Raw genomic sequence first — 19,012 nt, 5'->3', positions numbered from 1 at the left:
AAAGCCGAAATTCAGTATCTTGTCTAAGCTTGTGCTGTGCTCTTCTGTGTTATGTGTATAGCTGAGAGTTGTCTAAACTGAAGCTGTGATATTCTGTTTTATATATGTAGACATTTTCTCAAGCATTCAATAACCTGTGGCCGAGCGATTAGTCTTTCTGCCTTGCACCGTGGCGACCCGAGTTCGATCCACGTCTGGATGGCGAACAAAGTGGGCGCGAGGGTTTTTTTATCGGAGTTCTCCCATTTCCCCTCATCATTGTCATTCCACCAGTGTTCCATAATCACCTTCACTCTGTGAGATCCCAAGCCAGGTGTGCAGAACAAATAAAAAGAAGTCTGAAAGTTGAACAATTTCGGTCTTACTAATAAACCGTGTATAGTTTTTATACGAGACTTATGCAGCGTTGAGACAGAATACGTTACTAATAAACCATGCATAAGCGATGGATGTATAAACAATCTGTAACTATACAATGGGAATTGCTTTGCAGTAGTTATATACACGAAACCCCTTGTTTAAGCGTCGTATATAGAGAAAAAATGGCCGCCCCTCTAACAGCTGTTCGTATCGACTGTCATTTTATGATGATGGATGCTTTGTAACCACAGAACACACCAAAGAGCACAGAATAAGTAGAATAATATTACTGTAGCTTGTACTCTTTGACAAAAATATAGTGTGGTAATCGATCAGAGCCAGTTGTACTATCGATACTTAACACGGCACACTAAAACGCTCTACTGGATGCAATAGAGAACCTCAGATATTCTATTACCTTTCGTAATGAAGTAATGACGAAACTATGACGTAGCTGTGTAACAGTTATACTGTTATACACGACGTATGTAGTGATTATTAGTTAGGAATTTACACACTACTTATAAACGAGCTACTCATTGTACAAGTATAAGACAGTTAAAGTCTGTATATAGAGTTTCTATTAGTAAGACCGTTTGTGTTTAATAAATACTAATATGCTCCGAATATCCTTCACGGTCTAAATATGTGTAGTCAGACAAAAACTTTATTTTTATGTTTACAAATATTTTTAATATCTTTCTAGCAGTGAGTCATACGCTATTTCTTCCATGTACAATAAAACTCAGAGTTATGGCAACAGCTTTTGGTGTAAGTTTAAACATTTTAAGAAATGTTTGTATTGATGGGATTGAGTCCTTACACAATTATCCATGCCTACCTTTCCGTTCTCCTAACCGTCTCATGATTCATTTTCCGTTTCATAGTCTCGTCCATCATCTAATTTTCCTCTTGATCGTCCCTCCGATCAGTTTACTAGGCCTATTATTAATCTCGTCAATCCTTTCTTTTCTTCCCTTCATTTCACCTATAGTTGTTTCTTCATTCATTTTTCTCTGATCAAATTATTTCAGTTCTGACTGTCCTTTAAGCTATTTCCCTATTAAAATGTTCTCAGCAATCTGTTATTTCACGCCGTCTCGTCAATCGTTCTACCCTAATATTCCCGGAGTTTATTTTTCTTCCCATTGCCTTAAATCTTTTTTTATCATCTCTTGTCACTTTCGTCCCAATCATTTAATCACTCCTGATCGTCTTATCAGTTACTTTCTCCAGTTACTACAACACTATTTTATAAGCCATTTTTCACAAATGACGAGACGCTCGCTAGTAAATTATAAACGACCTATAGGCCTAAATGGAACTGAGACGATCAAGAATGAATGGACGAGATGAGCACAAGGAGATCGACGAGTTTGTTTTTGCAGTGTAAAGGTACGGTCACACGTCGCTACTTTTGCTGTTCAACTTTTGTACTGCAGCTGCAAAAGTTGCGTGTCGTGTTCACACGTAAGCCAAAAGTAGCGCGCTGCACGCTACTTTTCGTGCTGCGCAACCCGAGTGCTGCAAAAGTTGCAACTGGAGGTTGCGAGTCTGTTCACACACAAGGCGTTACTTTTGCAGACGCAGTCATGCTGCAGGTTTCCATCTCCGTGTTGACTTTTCAATATACATTTTGTGGTTATGTTCGCATTATTAAGAAACTCGTGCGAAAGCTTACTTATCTATTATTTGCTTTTCTGTACTAACTAGTATTCAGAAATTGGCATTATTTCTACTACAAAGTTTTTAAAGACGCCTATATACTTAAATGATAACCAACAGCATATTCACGTAATCAATGTTGGCAACCCTTCTGTTTGAAACCACGATACGGAAAATTAAAAAAAAAAAAAAGAATTATATCGTCAGTAAATGTGCTTAGACTGTGTTGTGTATTTAATAACTGTTAGAAATAATTTAATTTCATCACATCTAACATTAAAATATATCCAAACAATAAAAGTATCATTGGTGCATTTGGGTGGCAACACTGGTTGCAACCACAGCAAAATTTCAACAATACCGATATCAGAAATGCTGCGGCTGCAACCCTGAGAACCCTGTTCACACGTCGCTACTTTTAAGCTGCGCGCAGCATGAAAAAAGTAGCGGGCAGCAGGTTCGGCAGCCGCTACTTTTCGAGTTGCACCGTTGTTCACATGTCGCAGTACGAGAGTTGCGCAGTTTTTTGTACTGCAGCCCTGCAAAAGTAGCGACGTGTGACCGTACCTTAACTTGCAAAGGGAAAAGTTCGTGGGGAGGGTGGGTAAGCTATCGAAACTACGTACGACCTTGAACACTTCAGAAGTCTGTGTTCTACTATAAGTGTATGGAAAACCTATTAAAGCAACTGGAATTAGTGAAAAGTAGAATTCTTGAAGAAACAAACAGGTGAATTGGAAAGTCCAACGAAAAAACGGAAGAGGGATTGTTCTGAAAATAATGCAGCTAGTTTCGACAGTGATGCATTAAGAAGGAATATTTTCATTTTCTGTCGAGAAGCTTACATTCCAAGTTTGAATGACGTATTAAAAAGAGGCAAAGATAAGTTGTGTTCCCTGCGTCTCGAGTATTTCTCTGGCGGATGATGAAAAACATTGGGTTCCGCTATAAGAAGAATAACATGGCGCGGAAATATTTGATGGAACGTCAAGAGAGTTGCGTTGCGTAATCAGTTTCTTTGTGCAAATAAAGTTGTAAGATCAATCGAACGTCTCTCGACGAAGCATGGATAAACGTGAACATGACAAAAGATAAACTATGGACAATGAGTGATGACGACCCAGTTCTGCGAGCTCCGATTGGTAGAAGTTCCAGATTACAGTACTCCATGCCGGTAGTGAAAAGGGGTTTGTAAAAAATGTGTTACTGGTGTTTAAATCATGTTCAAATGAGGATTATTACGAAGACATGGAGAGCGACCGTTTAAAAAATGATTTCAGGATCAGCTTTTACCTAATATTCCACCTAATTCTGTGATTGTTATGGATAACGCAATAGATGATACACACACGAGTGTTCAACCAGGATTATGAAGTTTCTTGTCCTATTGCCTTCCTGTAAAACTGCTCTGTTACTGATTTAAGGGTATATGTACCTGAACGACAACAGATATTATCAGAAAATGTAGACTTTAAATGTCTAAAATTTTATAAGAAAATGAACTCACAAGTGAACAAAAATTACAAGGTACCACAACAAGATTTATTAGAACTTAAATATCTGATAAAAGTATAACAAAGGTTACTAATAATACTTTTCAAACCAATATTATCAAAGTATGAAAAAAAATTCTGCAGTTACATCATTTGGTAACCATAACATTGTTATGGTCTCTCTGACATCTTTAATATTTTTCCTGCAGGTAATAAACACATATTTCCCAAAAGTAGACTACTTTCAGACATGTAGAGTTGTTTATTTTAATAAAATTAATTTCTTATTTGTCCTATATGAAATATATTAAAATTTATATAATTTTTTATCTAATTTTTCTACTTTCAAATAAATGGGCATTATTGTAGTCTACCTTTTGCATGAATGCATGTTAAATCAGTGTACAAAATTTCAGATTTTTATCTCTAATGGTTGTGGAGTTATGAAATAATACGTGTGAAAATTTTCAAATTTTGGAAAATTTAATTTAAAGTAAAAAGTGAATTATAAGATATATATTATTAGTAACCTTTTTATACTTTTATGAGATATTTAAGTTCTAATAAGTCTCATTGTGGTTCCTTGTATTTTTTGTCCAATTGTGAATTCATTTCCTTATAAAATTTTAGAAATTTACAGCCTGCATTTTATGATAATATTTGAAGAGTCCACTGCAAGAATGATGGATGTCATTTGGACTACATTTTGCAGGAGAAGCAATTGAAAGTTTGAAATGCTTAGCGCTCAAAGCTTAATTGTGATTTTCCGATCATTACTGGACAATGACTATCAGTTTTAATGCCATATGACTCTCTGTGTACATTCTACAGGGACATCATTTTATTTTTACTTCAATTTTTATTGTACCTGAGTTTTTGAATGTACTTCACTCCCACCCCTTCTACTAAGGAAGTTCCAACTCCACACAGAAACAAGACCGCAGATAGTAAGCAGTACTGAGTTACTGAGTATAGTACGTTCCAGAAATATGTTCGCGTTTTCCAGTCACGAAAGAGCTTTCAATATTGAATCATATTTTCGCACAGGTACTGTCCGTTTGCCTACGTCGCATCCCGATTTCCCTCACCTGCTGCTGCTCGCCCCTCTGTAATAGCTGGGCTGTCTTAGCTTTTTTCTGAAAACATTAATTTCTCTTAGGAATTGGAAGTTTACGTAATATTATACAGCTGTTTAATTTAACTTAAATAAAATGGCCTCGTTAAGTAATTAATTGTCACGTGATTTCCTCCCTTTCTACAATCCTGCGGCATAACCACTTGGACGGACAGTAGATAGCATGTCTGAGTAATTTTATATTTTCGGGTTGGGCACAAGTGAAGATTGAATTTACAGTACGTAGAGTAGGTACAGAATTATTTCAACATGAGTTACTAGTACGAAGGACAAAACTGGCAATTGGAATTAGATGCAATAGTCTATAGTGCGATAATATGCACAAAAGAACTGAAGCCTGTATCGAAATGAACGGCCACCATTTTCAAAATTGTGTTTAAATATTCATATTATGATTATTTTTCAATTTAACTTCTTTCTCTATATTGTACGCTAATGTGCTGTAGACAGTATAATATACACTGCATAATGAATACGTTCGCAAGGATAACTCACTTCGTGAGTAAAAACACTTATTCTTAATACAGTACTGTACTTTGATTAAAGAAAAACCTAATGAAAATTATCAAACTCAAAATCGCGATATTTCCTAGTTTACGTAAATGGATGAACTACATTTCTTCCTTCCTATACCTAGTAGAGTGATTTGTGTTTTACGCCAGTATCATCGAACTCCAGTCTTGGAGGGGGGAGTAAGCGGTGTTTCCGGTTCTCTAAAGGTATAGACCGGTTAATATTAAAAATGATAGTAAAAATAAAATGATGTCCCTGTATGTCTTAAGCTATGCATTGACAGTCTTGGTTCATTTTCGACAAGAAAGTGACATCCATCATTCTTGCAGTGGGCTCTTCATTTGTAGTGGTTCACGTACATATACCTTTAAAAACCCAGCGAGGCAAGCCCTCTATTCGTGAAACGCACTGTAACGTTGTTTAATGTTTATGTAAGTCATTGTGAATTGTTTCATTAAATAGCCTGACCGCAAGCTTTCGTGTCCGCCTTGCGTTTGCGTGTACTTTTCATTGTGAATGTGCCCGTATGCAACGCTTCACACTCGCTCTATATGGCCTGTGTGCTATTAAATTTCTTGAATTCTTCTCTTCCAATGGCGACTCAAGCACCGGAGCTTTTGGTCTCTTTGCCTTCTTAGACTTTGTACGCTATACATCGCATGAAGGTGTGTGTATGTGTGATCTGGAATGGCGGTGATGGTGGTGAGGAATGAGAATGTGCTGAGATGTTGGCAGAGAAACCATTAAATTCTTCCAATTGAAGACCTGAGAATGATAAGCGCATAAAGACCAAGACAGTAGTTTTGAGATAATCGAGAAAAACTATTTTCATCGTTTTCTTTCGTCATTCAGTAAATGTCATAATAAACACTGAAAAACGTCGGATATTTTTTAACGTTTTATACCATTAATAGTACATTATGCAACGAGCCTATAATGGTAGTAATTGAGACGCGAGCGTCTTAATTACCATTATAGGCAAGTTTCATACGACTTTTTATGCTCGACCATATTTCTAACTTGAAATTATTCATAAGTATTCATGTTATTCTTATCTGACTAGGGAGCGGAACTGATCTTGTGCAATATCTCGTAAATTGTGAGACGTGCGCAGACGCGAAATTATTGATTTTTCCGAGGAACAAATGTCATTGACCTTGATATAATCTAGAGAGTAAAATTAACATTAATCTTAATATAACCTTGAAATTAATTTAGACATTGAAAAACGAGATAACAAATTGAATTTATTTGAATATTACTTACAATTAACGCTAATTAATGTAGTAACAGATCATAACCTTCTGCGACAGTATTGGATTTTCAGCATCGGTGAAGTTTTGCTAGTTGTCTTTCGATTGCATATCCGAGAATAATCGATACTTGCGCTTTCATATTGCTACAATGGTGTTTTCTGATTGGTGGAACACCTGAACTTTAATGAATAAATGTACTTTAATGAGGTTCATTAAAGGGCTGCTACCAGGTATATAATTACTACATTTCGGCATGGTCGAGCATAAACTAAATATAAATTGAATCTCCAATGAAGTTTTAATAAAAAGTGACTTCAAACACTATCTACCTTAATAATTTTACTTAAAATGTATTTAGCATAAAGAAAATAATCATTGTAGTAAAAATTAACTAAGTTCCTTTGTATTATTTTAACAAATATAAGCAATAAACATATTCAGTTCTCACACTCAAACAAAGTACTCAAATCATTTATCAAAATATTAATGTCTGCTGTCAGAAAACATGTAATTTTCATATGCTAATATCGTCACTTTGAGTCCAAATCTGTGTCCTTTTCTTTACCATCCCCACCTACTTCACGAATATGATCATACCACTCCTTATACACTGGAGGATTGAACTTCTCAAGCTTCAAATATCACCGAGTTTTTTTCTGACTTATTGGCAATGGCGAATCCTACAGATTTCCAGCTAAATCCAAATTAATTTCATCCACATGCACTCCTTTCTTCGCATCAACAAAAGTATCAGATACAAGCACGTTGTGTGTCACGCTGAGAGTGAGAACAGCATAAGTCTAGTCTTTGTTCATTTCTCCTTCTGAACAAAAGTGAAAATCCAAAAATTGATATAATATTCAGAGCTATCTTGTTCTCTTTATATGAAGTACAGGATGGAATGTACCTAATTTCAATTGTATGTGACTGGTAAACGGTTGAACGTTGAAGATAGAAACCTGCAGTAACGTTTATATGAAAGGAAAACTCAACAAGTTTCGATATGCACATCACCATATCTCTACGTGAGCTCCAACCGTCACTGTGACGTTATTGAGTCGAACGATTTCTTGCCAAGCACGTTGGAAAATGTCTTCTGGAATGCTCTCAATAGCCTCTATGATGCGCTCCCGAAGATCACGAAGGTCTCTGACTGGGATGGCGTACACTTTATCTTGGACGTAGCCCCAGAGAAAGAAATCGTATTGGCGAATTCCACTCGTTTGGGTTTGTCATCCGGCTCCAGACGTTGCATTAACTGCACTTTGTATGCGTACAGTTTGAGACGTTTGTGGACAATTCGTTGCAATGTTGATTTTGATACTTGAAGTTCCCGCGAAACTCTTCTTAATGACTTCCGCGGGCTTCGCTCATACGCGGCTTGAATATTTGCAACCATTTCGTCGGATGTTCTACGACCGCCACCATGTTTCTTCAACACCGATCCTGTAGCTAAAAATGTATCTTGCCACTTCTTAATGCTTTCAGCAGTTGGAGCATCATGGTTAAACACTCGCCGATACTCCCTTTGAACTCTAACAATTGATTTAAACTCCGCATACCAGAACACAGTTTGCGCTTTCATCTGCGGTGTTGCCATTTTGACAATCGATACAATCTACGAAAAGAGAACATGTCTGCGCACCATCTACCGACAGGATTCGAAACATGTTGGGTTTTCCTTTCATGTAAACGTTACCGTAAGGTTCTATCATGGATGGATATATATTAGGATGCGAAACTTACTGAGTTTCCCATAACACATACTAGAGGCGTTCTTGTAGAAATTGATCTTGCTGCCACCTGTTGGGGGGAGGGACGTTATTACATCTAGTAGCGCACCAAGTAGGGAAAAGAGTAATTACTCCATGCATTTACCAGCGCACCTGGTGACGAAAATGTTAAACTGTGCAGAAAGTATTCCCTCCCACCCTCTTCGATACTCAAAACTAACCCAATTTAAAATAAAACATTTACATTTTTATTCCTCACAGCATCTTCTACTGAAAATTCTTACCGCAGCCAACAGGATGATAAAAGAGACAATCTATTTTACACTACCAATTAAAATATAACCAGACAGAGACAAAGAATAAAGCAAAAGGTTAGATAATTGGGATTGTATTCTTTGGGTATTTATTGTACAGCGCAATGGGAAAGTCTGCAAGAACTACTTAGATAGTTCAATTTATTATATTACTATTACTTTACAATAAATTCAACAACACTATTTTTACAACGTCCATAAACATCACTGTTTAACATACACTGCTTATACACACGTAGTATCACTTTATGTTCACTTATTAGCAAGTTTCTGTCTGCCATCTTGTATCTTCGAGCAATATCAGAATATCTCGAACGGATAAATAGAGAACTCTGGGTAATATACCCAACACGTAGTTCTAATGTTCACCACCTACGACGTTGGGCGCTGATCATCTTATTTCAGCCCCCTGCCGCCGGTGGTGCTGACCGCAGTTTCGCATCCTATTATATATTTATCCATGGTTATATCTTCAACCGTTCACCAGTTACATACAATTGAAATTAGGTACATTCGAGCGGTCCACTCTGTATTTCATTACCATTTCACACCAATAGGTGGAGTAAGAGCTATAGTTGCGTTTCGCATTAAAATCTAAATCTCATTAAAAAATGGTCTTTATTCACTTATCATTCTCAGGTCGCCCTAAACTTATTGTATGTCTGCCACAAATTGCACTTCGGCATGAAAAGTCGTTTGAGTAAAGAAAATGATATCTTATAAGGCAGGAAACTGATTTGGGAACGGCCCTGAGTATTACTCGACTGAGGGAACACAAACGCTGTCATCAGCGTTGAAATTTGTGGGTGGCGCGGTATTCCCAACAAAGGAAGCAATTACGCCGATTGGAACGTTTTAACAAAATCGTTTTAATGCCGTCCTTGTTTATTTATTCGGATGAATGAAGCATCAAACTCGCTGCTACATTGAATTATCGATTCACAGTGTATATCGAGTTCACCACAACTCAGGTTCATCTTCTTTCTTTCGACCATTTCTCGATGTCATGCACAGTTGAATTTCCTTTAATGTTTTTTGTTGCTAAGCTGCACTTCCATCAACATAGTACTCGCACCATTGTCTTATTCTGTTACACGTATTACGTAATTAATTTGCACTGTAATTCAGTTGTTCCCAATTAATATTTGTCTATACTAATTGCACACATTAAATCTGGTGTCTGGTATGTGCAACTGACATTGTACGGTGCACTACGGTAGATGCACGATAAATGTCCCATCACAATGTACCAATGGTGGACAAAATGGTTGCCCGACTAGAATAAGAACAATTCGATGGTGTTTGGGTAAAGGGAGATAAGTCATGAAAATGAGTTTTGTGTTAAATGAAAATTAATCATTGGACCCATACTGCAAACAATTTTCCTTATAAATAAAACACATCAAATGCTAATATTATTTTGTTTTTTTTTTTGTTTTTTTTTTTTTTTTTTTTGCACACCTAATTGTAGAATTTAACTTGTGTATTCCCTTGCGGATCAAAACTCCATTTGCACAAAAAAGGACTTAATCCCTTTTGCCCGAACACCATAGCCCATGCGTCAAAAGCATTTGCGGGCATATATCGTGTCCGTTTGGTGATTAAAACTTTAAAACGAGAGAGATAAGATTCAGGATGGAATATGTGCATAAGATTTCTTTAGAAAATAAAATAAGTATTTTTTTTCGAGCATGGGAAAAGCTTTGATGATAAGGAACGCCACATCTTTAAAATAACTGAAACGAGTTAACATTACAACATGAGATTAAGTTAAAGTAAGAGACAGCTCATGTAATGAGTTGGTTTTGAGTCCTGTTAGGATAATTTTTTTTTCTTATTTAATGTGTTCTTTAAACTAAATTCAATAGGCCTATCATTCTCTCAGTATTCCTTAACGGTATATGTACGTGAACGACCAAAAATAGCCTATTATCAGAAAATGCAGACTCTAAATTTCTAAAATTTTATAAAAAAATGAATTCATAATTGGACAAAGTTACAAGGAACCACAACAAGACTTATTAGAACTTAAATATCTGATAAAAGTATAAAAAAGGTTACTAATAATATTTTTCAAACCAGTTTTATCAGAGTATAAAAAAATTCTGCAGGTACATTATTTGGTAACCATAACATTGTTATGGTCTCTCTGACATCTTTAATATTTTTCCTGCATGTAATAGACACTTATTTCTGAAAAGTAGACTACTTTCAGACATGTAGAGTTGTTTATTTTAATACAATATTAATTCTTTGTTTGTCCAATATAAAATATATTAAAATTTACATAATGTTTTGTGACTTAATTTTTATATTTTCAAAGAAATGGGCATTATTGTAGTCTACCTTTTGCATAAATGCATGTTAAATCAGTGTATAAAATTTCAGAATTCTATCTTTAATGCTTGTGGAGTTATGATATAATATCTGTAAACATTTTCCAATTTTGGAAAATTTAATTTAAAGTAAAATGTGAATTTTTTTAAATATTATTATTAACCTTTTTATACTTTTATCAGATATTTAAGTTCTAATAAGTCTTGTTGTGGTACCTTGTAATTTTTGTCCAATTGTGAGTTCATTTCCTTATAAAATTTTAGAAATTTAGAGCCTCCATTTTCTGATAATATTTGTAGTCGTTCAAGTACATATACCCTTAATCAATACTTCCAATATTACGATAATCATTGCACAAAGAATCACGCGAGAAAAAGTACAAGATATCTATGAATTGATTTAACCTAATTCGTTCTAGCCCACGAAATGTTACAGGATACATGCGCTTAAATGAGCGAATGGTATGTGGACGAAGTACTGATCCTATACCTCCATTTTTGTTTATTAATTTAATGTAATTTATTTGTTTATTTATTTATTTATCGATTTATTTATTTAGGTATTTACAGTATTTATTCGTTCATTTATTTATTTATTTATTTATTATTTATTATTTATTTATTTATTTATTTATTTATTTATTTATTTATTTATTTATTTATTTTTAATGAATGCCAGAACAATAAACAATGAATCCGGAACCCGAATATATATATATATATATATATATATATATATATATATATATATATATTCTATATACAGTATATAAGGGCTATTCAAGAAGGCATTATTCAACCCAAATTAAAAAAAAGAAGCAGCTGTAGAATTGGCATCCTAGCACACATTGTATCCTTTGACAGCATCACGCTGTACCATGGAGCTAATATTCCCTACATATATAGGCTAGTACAATCTCGAGGCGTTGGAATCTATCACTATCGTCATCACACATGCAATTTCCGTAGCTTTTCTGAACCGTGCGTTAAGAGCTGAATAATTTCAACGCGGGCAATATTTTGTCCACCATGGTATCCACAGGTACACTGACGTTCAAAGATATCTGACCCTTCTAATCGATAGTGATCGATAATTAGTTGGTGTTAGTGCTGCTTCTTTAGTTATTACTTCTATGAATAGATGGCAAAAACAATAATCAGTGTCGCCAATCGTAAATAAATAATACCCGCATTATAGAATCCACTTTTTCATACCACTCTACTGAACTACATAATAATTTTCCCGATATATTTTTAAGCGCCCAAATAATGGTGCCATCTATTGAGAACTAGCGGAATTCTTTCAAAGTTCTGACTTATCCCGTGGTTGAAATCGTAGGTCAGATATTTTTAGTATGTTATTTTACGACGCCTTATCAACATCTTAGGTTACAGATATCTTTGAACGCCAGTGCACAATCATCCGTGCCTGATATCCTTTACTTTCTTCGCTGACATGGTCTAAGAACCTCTATGACGCGCCAGTTCTTGAATTCGTTCTACATTGCTATAATTTTTGCATTTTCAAATTATATATTGGCTTGAAATACCTAAGTTACGATACGCATTTATTCAATTTTATGAACAATTATTCCTAATTTATGATCAAGAAAAGTGTATAAATTATGCAAGTATTTCGGTGACGTCTTTTTTTTATTCAGGGATGTTGTGCTTAAAAAAAAGAAAAATGTGTTCATGCTATAGACGCATTCTCCACCTCCGAGAAAAGAATTTTATAAGCGAGAAAGCAGATAAAGAAATTGAAGCATTTAATGCAATTTGGAAGCAAATCGTTTAGTTATTTGATTACCCGAATACAATTCGTAATACTAGGCAATCAATTTGAGATTAGCTACCCTTTATTTTATTAATTCAACCAAAAACTCCTTTTGAATCAGTTCTTGCTCATCGGTCCAGCTAGACTGACGACTACGTAGACATTCTCTCGAAATGTAATCAAATAGGGGTATTAAAATAATGTATAATTCCACAAGTCAGCTTATCACAACAGAATCTCTTTCTTATGAAAAGTAGACTTAAGGGTATATGTATGTGAACGACCACAAATATTATCAAAAAATGCAGGCTTTAAATTTCTAAAATTTTATAAGGAAATGAACTCAAAATTGGACAAAAATTACAAGGTACCACAACAAGACTTATTAGAACTTAAATATCTGATAAAAGTATAAAATGGTTAATAATAATATTTTTTTTTATAATTCACGTTTTACTTTACACTAAATTTTCGAAAATTTGAAAATTTTTACACATATTATTTCATAACTCCACAATCATTAGAGATAGAATTCTGAAATTTTGTACACTGATTTAACATGCAGTTATGCAAAAGGTAGACTACAATAATGCCAGTTTCTTTGAAAATAGAACAATTAGGTCACAAAATATTATGTAAATTTTAATATGTTTTACATAGCACAAATAAAAAATTAATTGTATTAAAATACACAACTCTACATGTCTGAGAGTAGTCTACTTTTCAGAAAGAAGTGTTTATTACATGCAGGAAAAATATTAAAGATGTCAGTGAGACCATAACCTCCTGAGACCTCAGATTTTTTTGTTTTATTTTTAAAGTTCAATATAATTCTGCACTCCAAAAATGTCATTGAAATAATGAGAAATGCTAGAAAAATTTTGCAGGTTACTGTTATGGCACAAATGCAGGTATATTGTACTATACTCCGGGTCTCTGCACATCCTACATCTTAGATCATATTTTTTACCCTTGAAATAACGTTTACAGTGTACTTCGATAGCATGTCCTACGGTGCCTTGGCACTGAATTGCTGGTTTGCCATTTTCGTTTCCAAATAGTTGAAACAAATGATTGAATCGATCTTCTTGTGCTTCCTGTAAGTCCCAAGAGATGTCAGGAGCTTGACAAGCACAGAAAGGAAATGATCTATAACGATTCCACCTAGTGACAAATTTGAAATTAAATGAATGTATGAAGTATAGTATACTATACTCCAGGACTCAGGAGGGTAACAATGTTCTTGTTACCAAATAATATAACTGCAGGATTTGTTTGTTTTATTTTCATACTTTGATAAAACTGGTTTGAAAAATATTATTGGTTACCTTTTTTATACTTTTTTCAGATATTTAAGTTGTAATAAGTTTGTTGTGGTACCTTGTAATTTTTGTCCAATTGTGAGTTCATTTTCTTATAAAATTTTAGAAATTTAGAGCCTGCATTTTCTGATAATATTTGTGGTCGTTCACGTACATGTACCAGCGAATAGGGATTATAAAGAATGGACACTTCGCGTCGGTACCTTTGATGTAGCCGGACTGATTTCAATGATCTTCAAGCCAGCTAAAGCGTGAGATTCTGCTTTCTCCCTAGAGTTGGCGCTGACATCGCACCAGCTAGCAGTCGACACAGCGGAAATATAACTCACAATTCATACATCTAGGTACATTATGTACTCAAATAAAATAAATTGGATCCATAAAATAATAAATCCGTCATTAACTGTAATGTCTAGACTCTAGAGTTCCTTTATAATGAGAGATGAGACGTTGACCCCAACAATTAAAATATGTAATGATTTGATAGCGCTGAAAATGGAAAAACAAAACTCTTACGAGAAGTAAAACCATATACCTATATTATATTATATTGTATGCAAATATTAAACGAATTCGATACTTAATTTTATAATGTATTATATTATTTTATAATATAATTTATTATATCTGAAATTTAAAATATTATTACAACTAGTTTGTCACTGAGAAATAAGGAAAAGCTGTTAACTTGAATTTATTTGAAGCAAAGCGTTACTGGATTATGCAATAAGGTAGACGATGTTTGGATCCTGTGTCTCAACTCTATTCTCAGTTATTATCTTAGCATATGCTCGATTACACTAACCTCTAGCGCTTGAAAGTGGAACTAAACGCTGGCTCACAGAGAAACAGAACACAGGAAAGTTCGCCCAGTATCCATTCTTTATAATCCCTATTCGCTGCATATACCCTTAATAGTAAATGGATTTATTTTAGAGGAATATGTGTGTTAAATTCACTTTCATACTAAACTGGTATACCTTATTTTATTTCATGGAGTGCAGTTTCATAGAAAGGACTTTGCCGACAGACCTTCTACTAGCCCCTACTAATTGCTTGTCATAAATAAATGTCTTCCTTACTGTGACGGAAATCTTGTCTTCTCCTCTTATTAACCAATCACAACCCTCGTTCAGAAGAATTGACAGGCTCCCCTCAAATCCACGTGGAGGCAGAGTTGTCGCATCTTTTCCGAATTCCAAGAATCCCGTCAGTCTGACTTCGATGGTCACCAGGATTGTGGCAACTATGCAATGTTGGGACGAGGGGACAGGGTGGAATTGTCAGAGTTGTTTGTGTAGGAAGTCATAAATCTGTAAGTGGGTGTTCAAAGGAGCCACCGAACTGCACTCCTTGAAATAAAATAAGGTATAACACTTGAGCTGGACCGATTATTGTCCTTAATATAACAATTCTTTCATTTTATGCAGTATACCCAGTAACGAGCATTGGAATTTCGTATTCGCGTAGAAGTGTTGGGTCTAAACGCCAATGTTCCCAAGACCTCAGCGTCCTTATAAACCCCACGGAAACAAAATTTGGTTCAGGGCCTGGAGATGGGGTTCTGGGCCCCTGTGCCCGGATTCCATCTCTTAACGTGCTTTGGGAGCATTGGCAGGGGTGTGAGGTATTGATCCCTCCCTCAAACTGGGTATTGCCTTTCTATTCATGTTGCAGTCCGAGGAACGAGGCGGGGCCCACATTCGACCCTCGCGCCGCAGCAAGTCTGAGGGTCCCCCAACAGGCTCGACCGCTGTGGCCCCCCCGGGTCCTGCGTTATCCGAGTACCGCTTACAGTACATGAATATGGCTAGCCCCCCACCCCGGGCGGTGAGGAGTGACTCGGACCCCTGCGTTGACGAGGACATGGTAGGGGACGGACACCTGCTACTCTGCATCGTGCCGCATGATTGCCAGCCACTCACCCACAGACACGCATGAGCATTTCTGGGATATTTATTTGCCCTCTGATAGCATGAGAACCCCCGCCTCGCCTGCCCCTCACCGCCCAACCCACCCTTATCGTTTCGGATACAGTTGCATGTCTTCTGTATACCGCCGAAGAACTGGCACTGACTCCCCAACGCTTGCATCGTGTTGTATTGGCCTCTTAGGCTATCCAGTTCACTAGTGTACACATCTACCATGACGGAGTGGCGATCTTGTACAAGCTCTTTTATTTTCATTTTGTATATTTACAGTGTTACTTTAATTCTGTTTTCGATAGCTGCGTGTTTTCAAGGATTAAGTAACTAACAATATTTTCTCACTTTTTATTACAATTTTAAATATTAACTATGCTTATTGTTAACAGTGACTGAGTCACTTCTCTAACGCATGAAGGAATTTCGAACACTTCTGTTTATATTAATTGTGATTTATGAAATTCAAGGTCATGTCTTGACAGTGTCGTTCGGAGGGAAGCTCGGACACCGAAGATACTACTGGAACCATCGCTTGAAGCTGGACAAGGTACTCGTGTATGGAAACGTTGATGCAAGACTAACGTTTTGACGCTTCCGTAAAGAGAAATGTGAAATCGATAGAGAGCGAAGAAAGCTTCGCCGGATTCGCAACCACTTTTGAGATTCTTTTAGCACCAAAACCACCAATTTTGTGGCATATCCACAGTGCTAGATACTAGGTATTTGGTTTACCTTACAATCAGTATAAACAGGAAAAGGTGAATTTGTTGAATACATGTTGTACTAGTCTTCTGCATGCTTAGTACAGGACCGATTATCAAGGAATGATTAGTTCTTCAGGCATGAATTAGTTTTGTGTAGGTTGTGACTTCGTCATAGTTAAACTTCCGTTTCTACCAGTTGTAAGGTGAATCAGGAAATCTTATCTATATGTTTGTGTGAATCAAGACGGCTGCCCGGCTGCTAACGCTAGTTGGAGTTCTTGCAGGTTCAAGTTTTCAGAAATATTTAACTCTGAAATTTGTTGCTGGGCATCAAGTCACCTCGAAGCAAGATAAATATCTCTCAGATGCCATAAGTGTCTGATGGAATCTTTTTCTCATTCTTGCTAGTTCACGAATCTTTGTGTCGTATTCTTGAGTCACTATTTGGAATTGGATGTGAATTGCATTTCAACCAGGAAAGTAAGTGGCAGTGTGTTTCACTATAATTGTAAGTGGAAGTCATTTTCTGTTCCTCTTGACATTTGCCAGTACCTTGAATATTGCAGAATTTGAAGACGTGTTCTAGTGATTGTACTCGGTACCTTTACAGAACGTGGTTTAAATAGCTGGTCATGTCTCCTTCAGCCGCGGATGTATTCAAGTATTTCGACACAACTTGCTAGACTAGACGGCATTTCGGAAGGCGGCCACCTACTATATGCGCCGTAGCATTTCTGGTATGTGACGTCATAAGCTTGTATAGTAGAACCAATCGGAATCAGTCTATAATAAATACTTCATGAGTTCATTTGTTCACGTGTGAGTGTTTCAATTCATTGAATAAGTAAAACTAACATTTACTGTGTGTAAGATAAATAAATGGAAGAATAGACTGTAAAAAGACAAGTATTGCACAGGCAGGCGCGGAAAATAGTGTTTAAGGTGTATAATTATTTTAAAAACGTTGACGAGCAGAACGCTGCCGGCCATTTTGATGCTGGCTGCAACGTTGCCAACGCGCAAGAAACGACTGCAGAAGCATGTGCTGTGGGATTGAGAACCGTACAAAGAATATTGTTAGTGAAGGAAAGAGTGTTTGTTTGGTGTCATGCTTACAGTAATCAATGGCGAAGGTCATTATTGTCTTTTGATAATTTCAATTCTCTCCTGCGCTATTTCTATTGCACGTGCGCGTGAAGTACGATGTGGCAATGTTGTACGCTGCCTTGCTCTCGCTGTCTCTATCGACGCAAACGCTGGCAGACTACCGCCTTCCGAATTGCCGTCGACTCTAGCCGACTATAAACGAGACGTTTCCAATCACATGCACGGCGTAGGTTAAATATGATTTTTAATGAGAATTTCAATGTAACGCCATATTGTTACATGTCTGTAATACCCAAGGCTAGGAAGGCTTACGATAGAAATAACAAAACCGTAATGATGTAGTTCAGTTTCACATAAAAAATGATCACGAATTTGTCATACTCAGGCGCGTCGTTTCAGTTTTGCTTGAGGAGAGCAAGAAATTTTAAGGAAGACATTATAGGGTATTTCTTGTGGCTTACTTCCCTATATTTTTCTCCTGAAATAAAAATTTTGCTTACCGTAAACTGGAGTAAACTTGACCATAAGAACAGCATTTAAACCTCGATATGAGATGTACTGAAAGTTCTTAATTCTTCAATTTCTTAAGTAATTTTCATTATTTTAAGTCAAAAATAGAGTTGGTGTAGTGGTTTAATTCAGTTTTATTTCATGGTCAATTTTACTCCACATTGCAGTATATTTCCAGTTTGCACACTTAGGCCTAGTATTTGCTTCTTATCCTACTTATACGGTACGTAATTTACATGTACTCATTGTTGATATATCACCTAGGTGCGAACAAATGAAAACACAAGATTCCATTCATGAAGACATTTTAATATCAATTTATTTATTATTTTTATTTACAGTAGTTAACAACCACTAATGCAGCAAAAAGTAATATTAACTAACTCAACTTTTATTTCTCAAGTGTTTATACAATTAAAATATTGTAATATTAAAAGGACAGTTGTCACATTTTTCTCTTTATTAGTACTACTCAATTATTATTTCCCTTAATCCTAAACTCAGGAGGAGCAATTGACCTCTAACTCCCCAAATGACGCTTGTAGTCACATGGTATTTTAACTCACCACTTAGTGCTTATTCCATTTCATATTGTAATTGCATTTGAAATTCCAGTTTTCTTAGATAATCAAAACCAGCAATAAATTTGTAAATTTAGTAGAGGATAATGTTATGTTTTTCACTTGTATTTTAACATGAATTTAAGAATGTAACTTTATGAATATTGTGGTAATAATATTACTACTTTTAAAAATAAAATTGAAGAGTAAGGGGAATAAAGGGTATAAGCACAGTGTAGTATATACAGTCACGAAGCTCGAGTTGTGAGGGTACTAGGAACAATACACTGTGTCATACTATT

At 35.8% G+C, this 19,012-nt stretch overlaps 1 protein-coding gene across 13 annotated transcripts in view; it reads left to right on the top strand.

Annotated features, from left to right (window-relative positions):
- The window catches only part of LOC138708096 (nuclear protein MDM1-like), a 945,585-nt gene that overhangs the window by 717,928 nt on the left and 208,645 nt on the right, over nucleotides 1-19,012 (top strand). For 11 of the 13 annotated variants that reach the window (XM_069838271.1, XM_069838273.1, XM_069838272.1 and 8 more), the window contains one exon: nucleotides 15,582-15,773. The exons of the other annotated variants lie outside the window; for them this stretch is intronic. In XM_069838271.1, the coding sequence (XP_069694372.1) occupies nucleotides 15,582-15,773 (192 nt within the window). The remainder of the gene's footprint in view (nucleotides 1-15,581; nucleotides 15,774-19,012) is intronic. 13 annotated transcript variants of the gene reach the window in all.

Source organism: Periplaneta americana, chromosome 10 (assembly GCF_040183065.1).
Source record: "Periplaneta americana isolate PAMFEO1 chromosome 10, P.americana_PAMFEO1_priV1, whole genome shotgun sequence".
Classification (NCBI taxonomy): domain Eukaryota; kingdom Metazoa; phylum Arthropoda; class Insecta; order Blattodea; family Blattidae; genus Periplaneta; species Periplaneta americana.
This window is presented reverse-complemented; position numbering and strand designations above follow the sequence as displayed.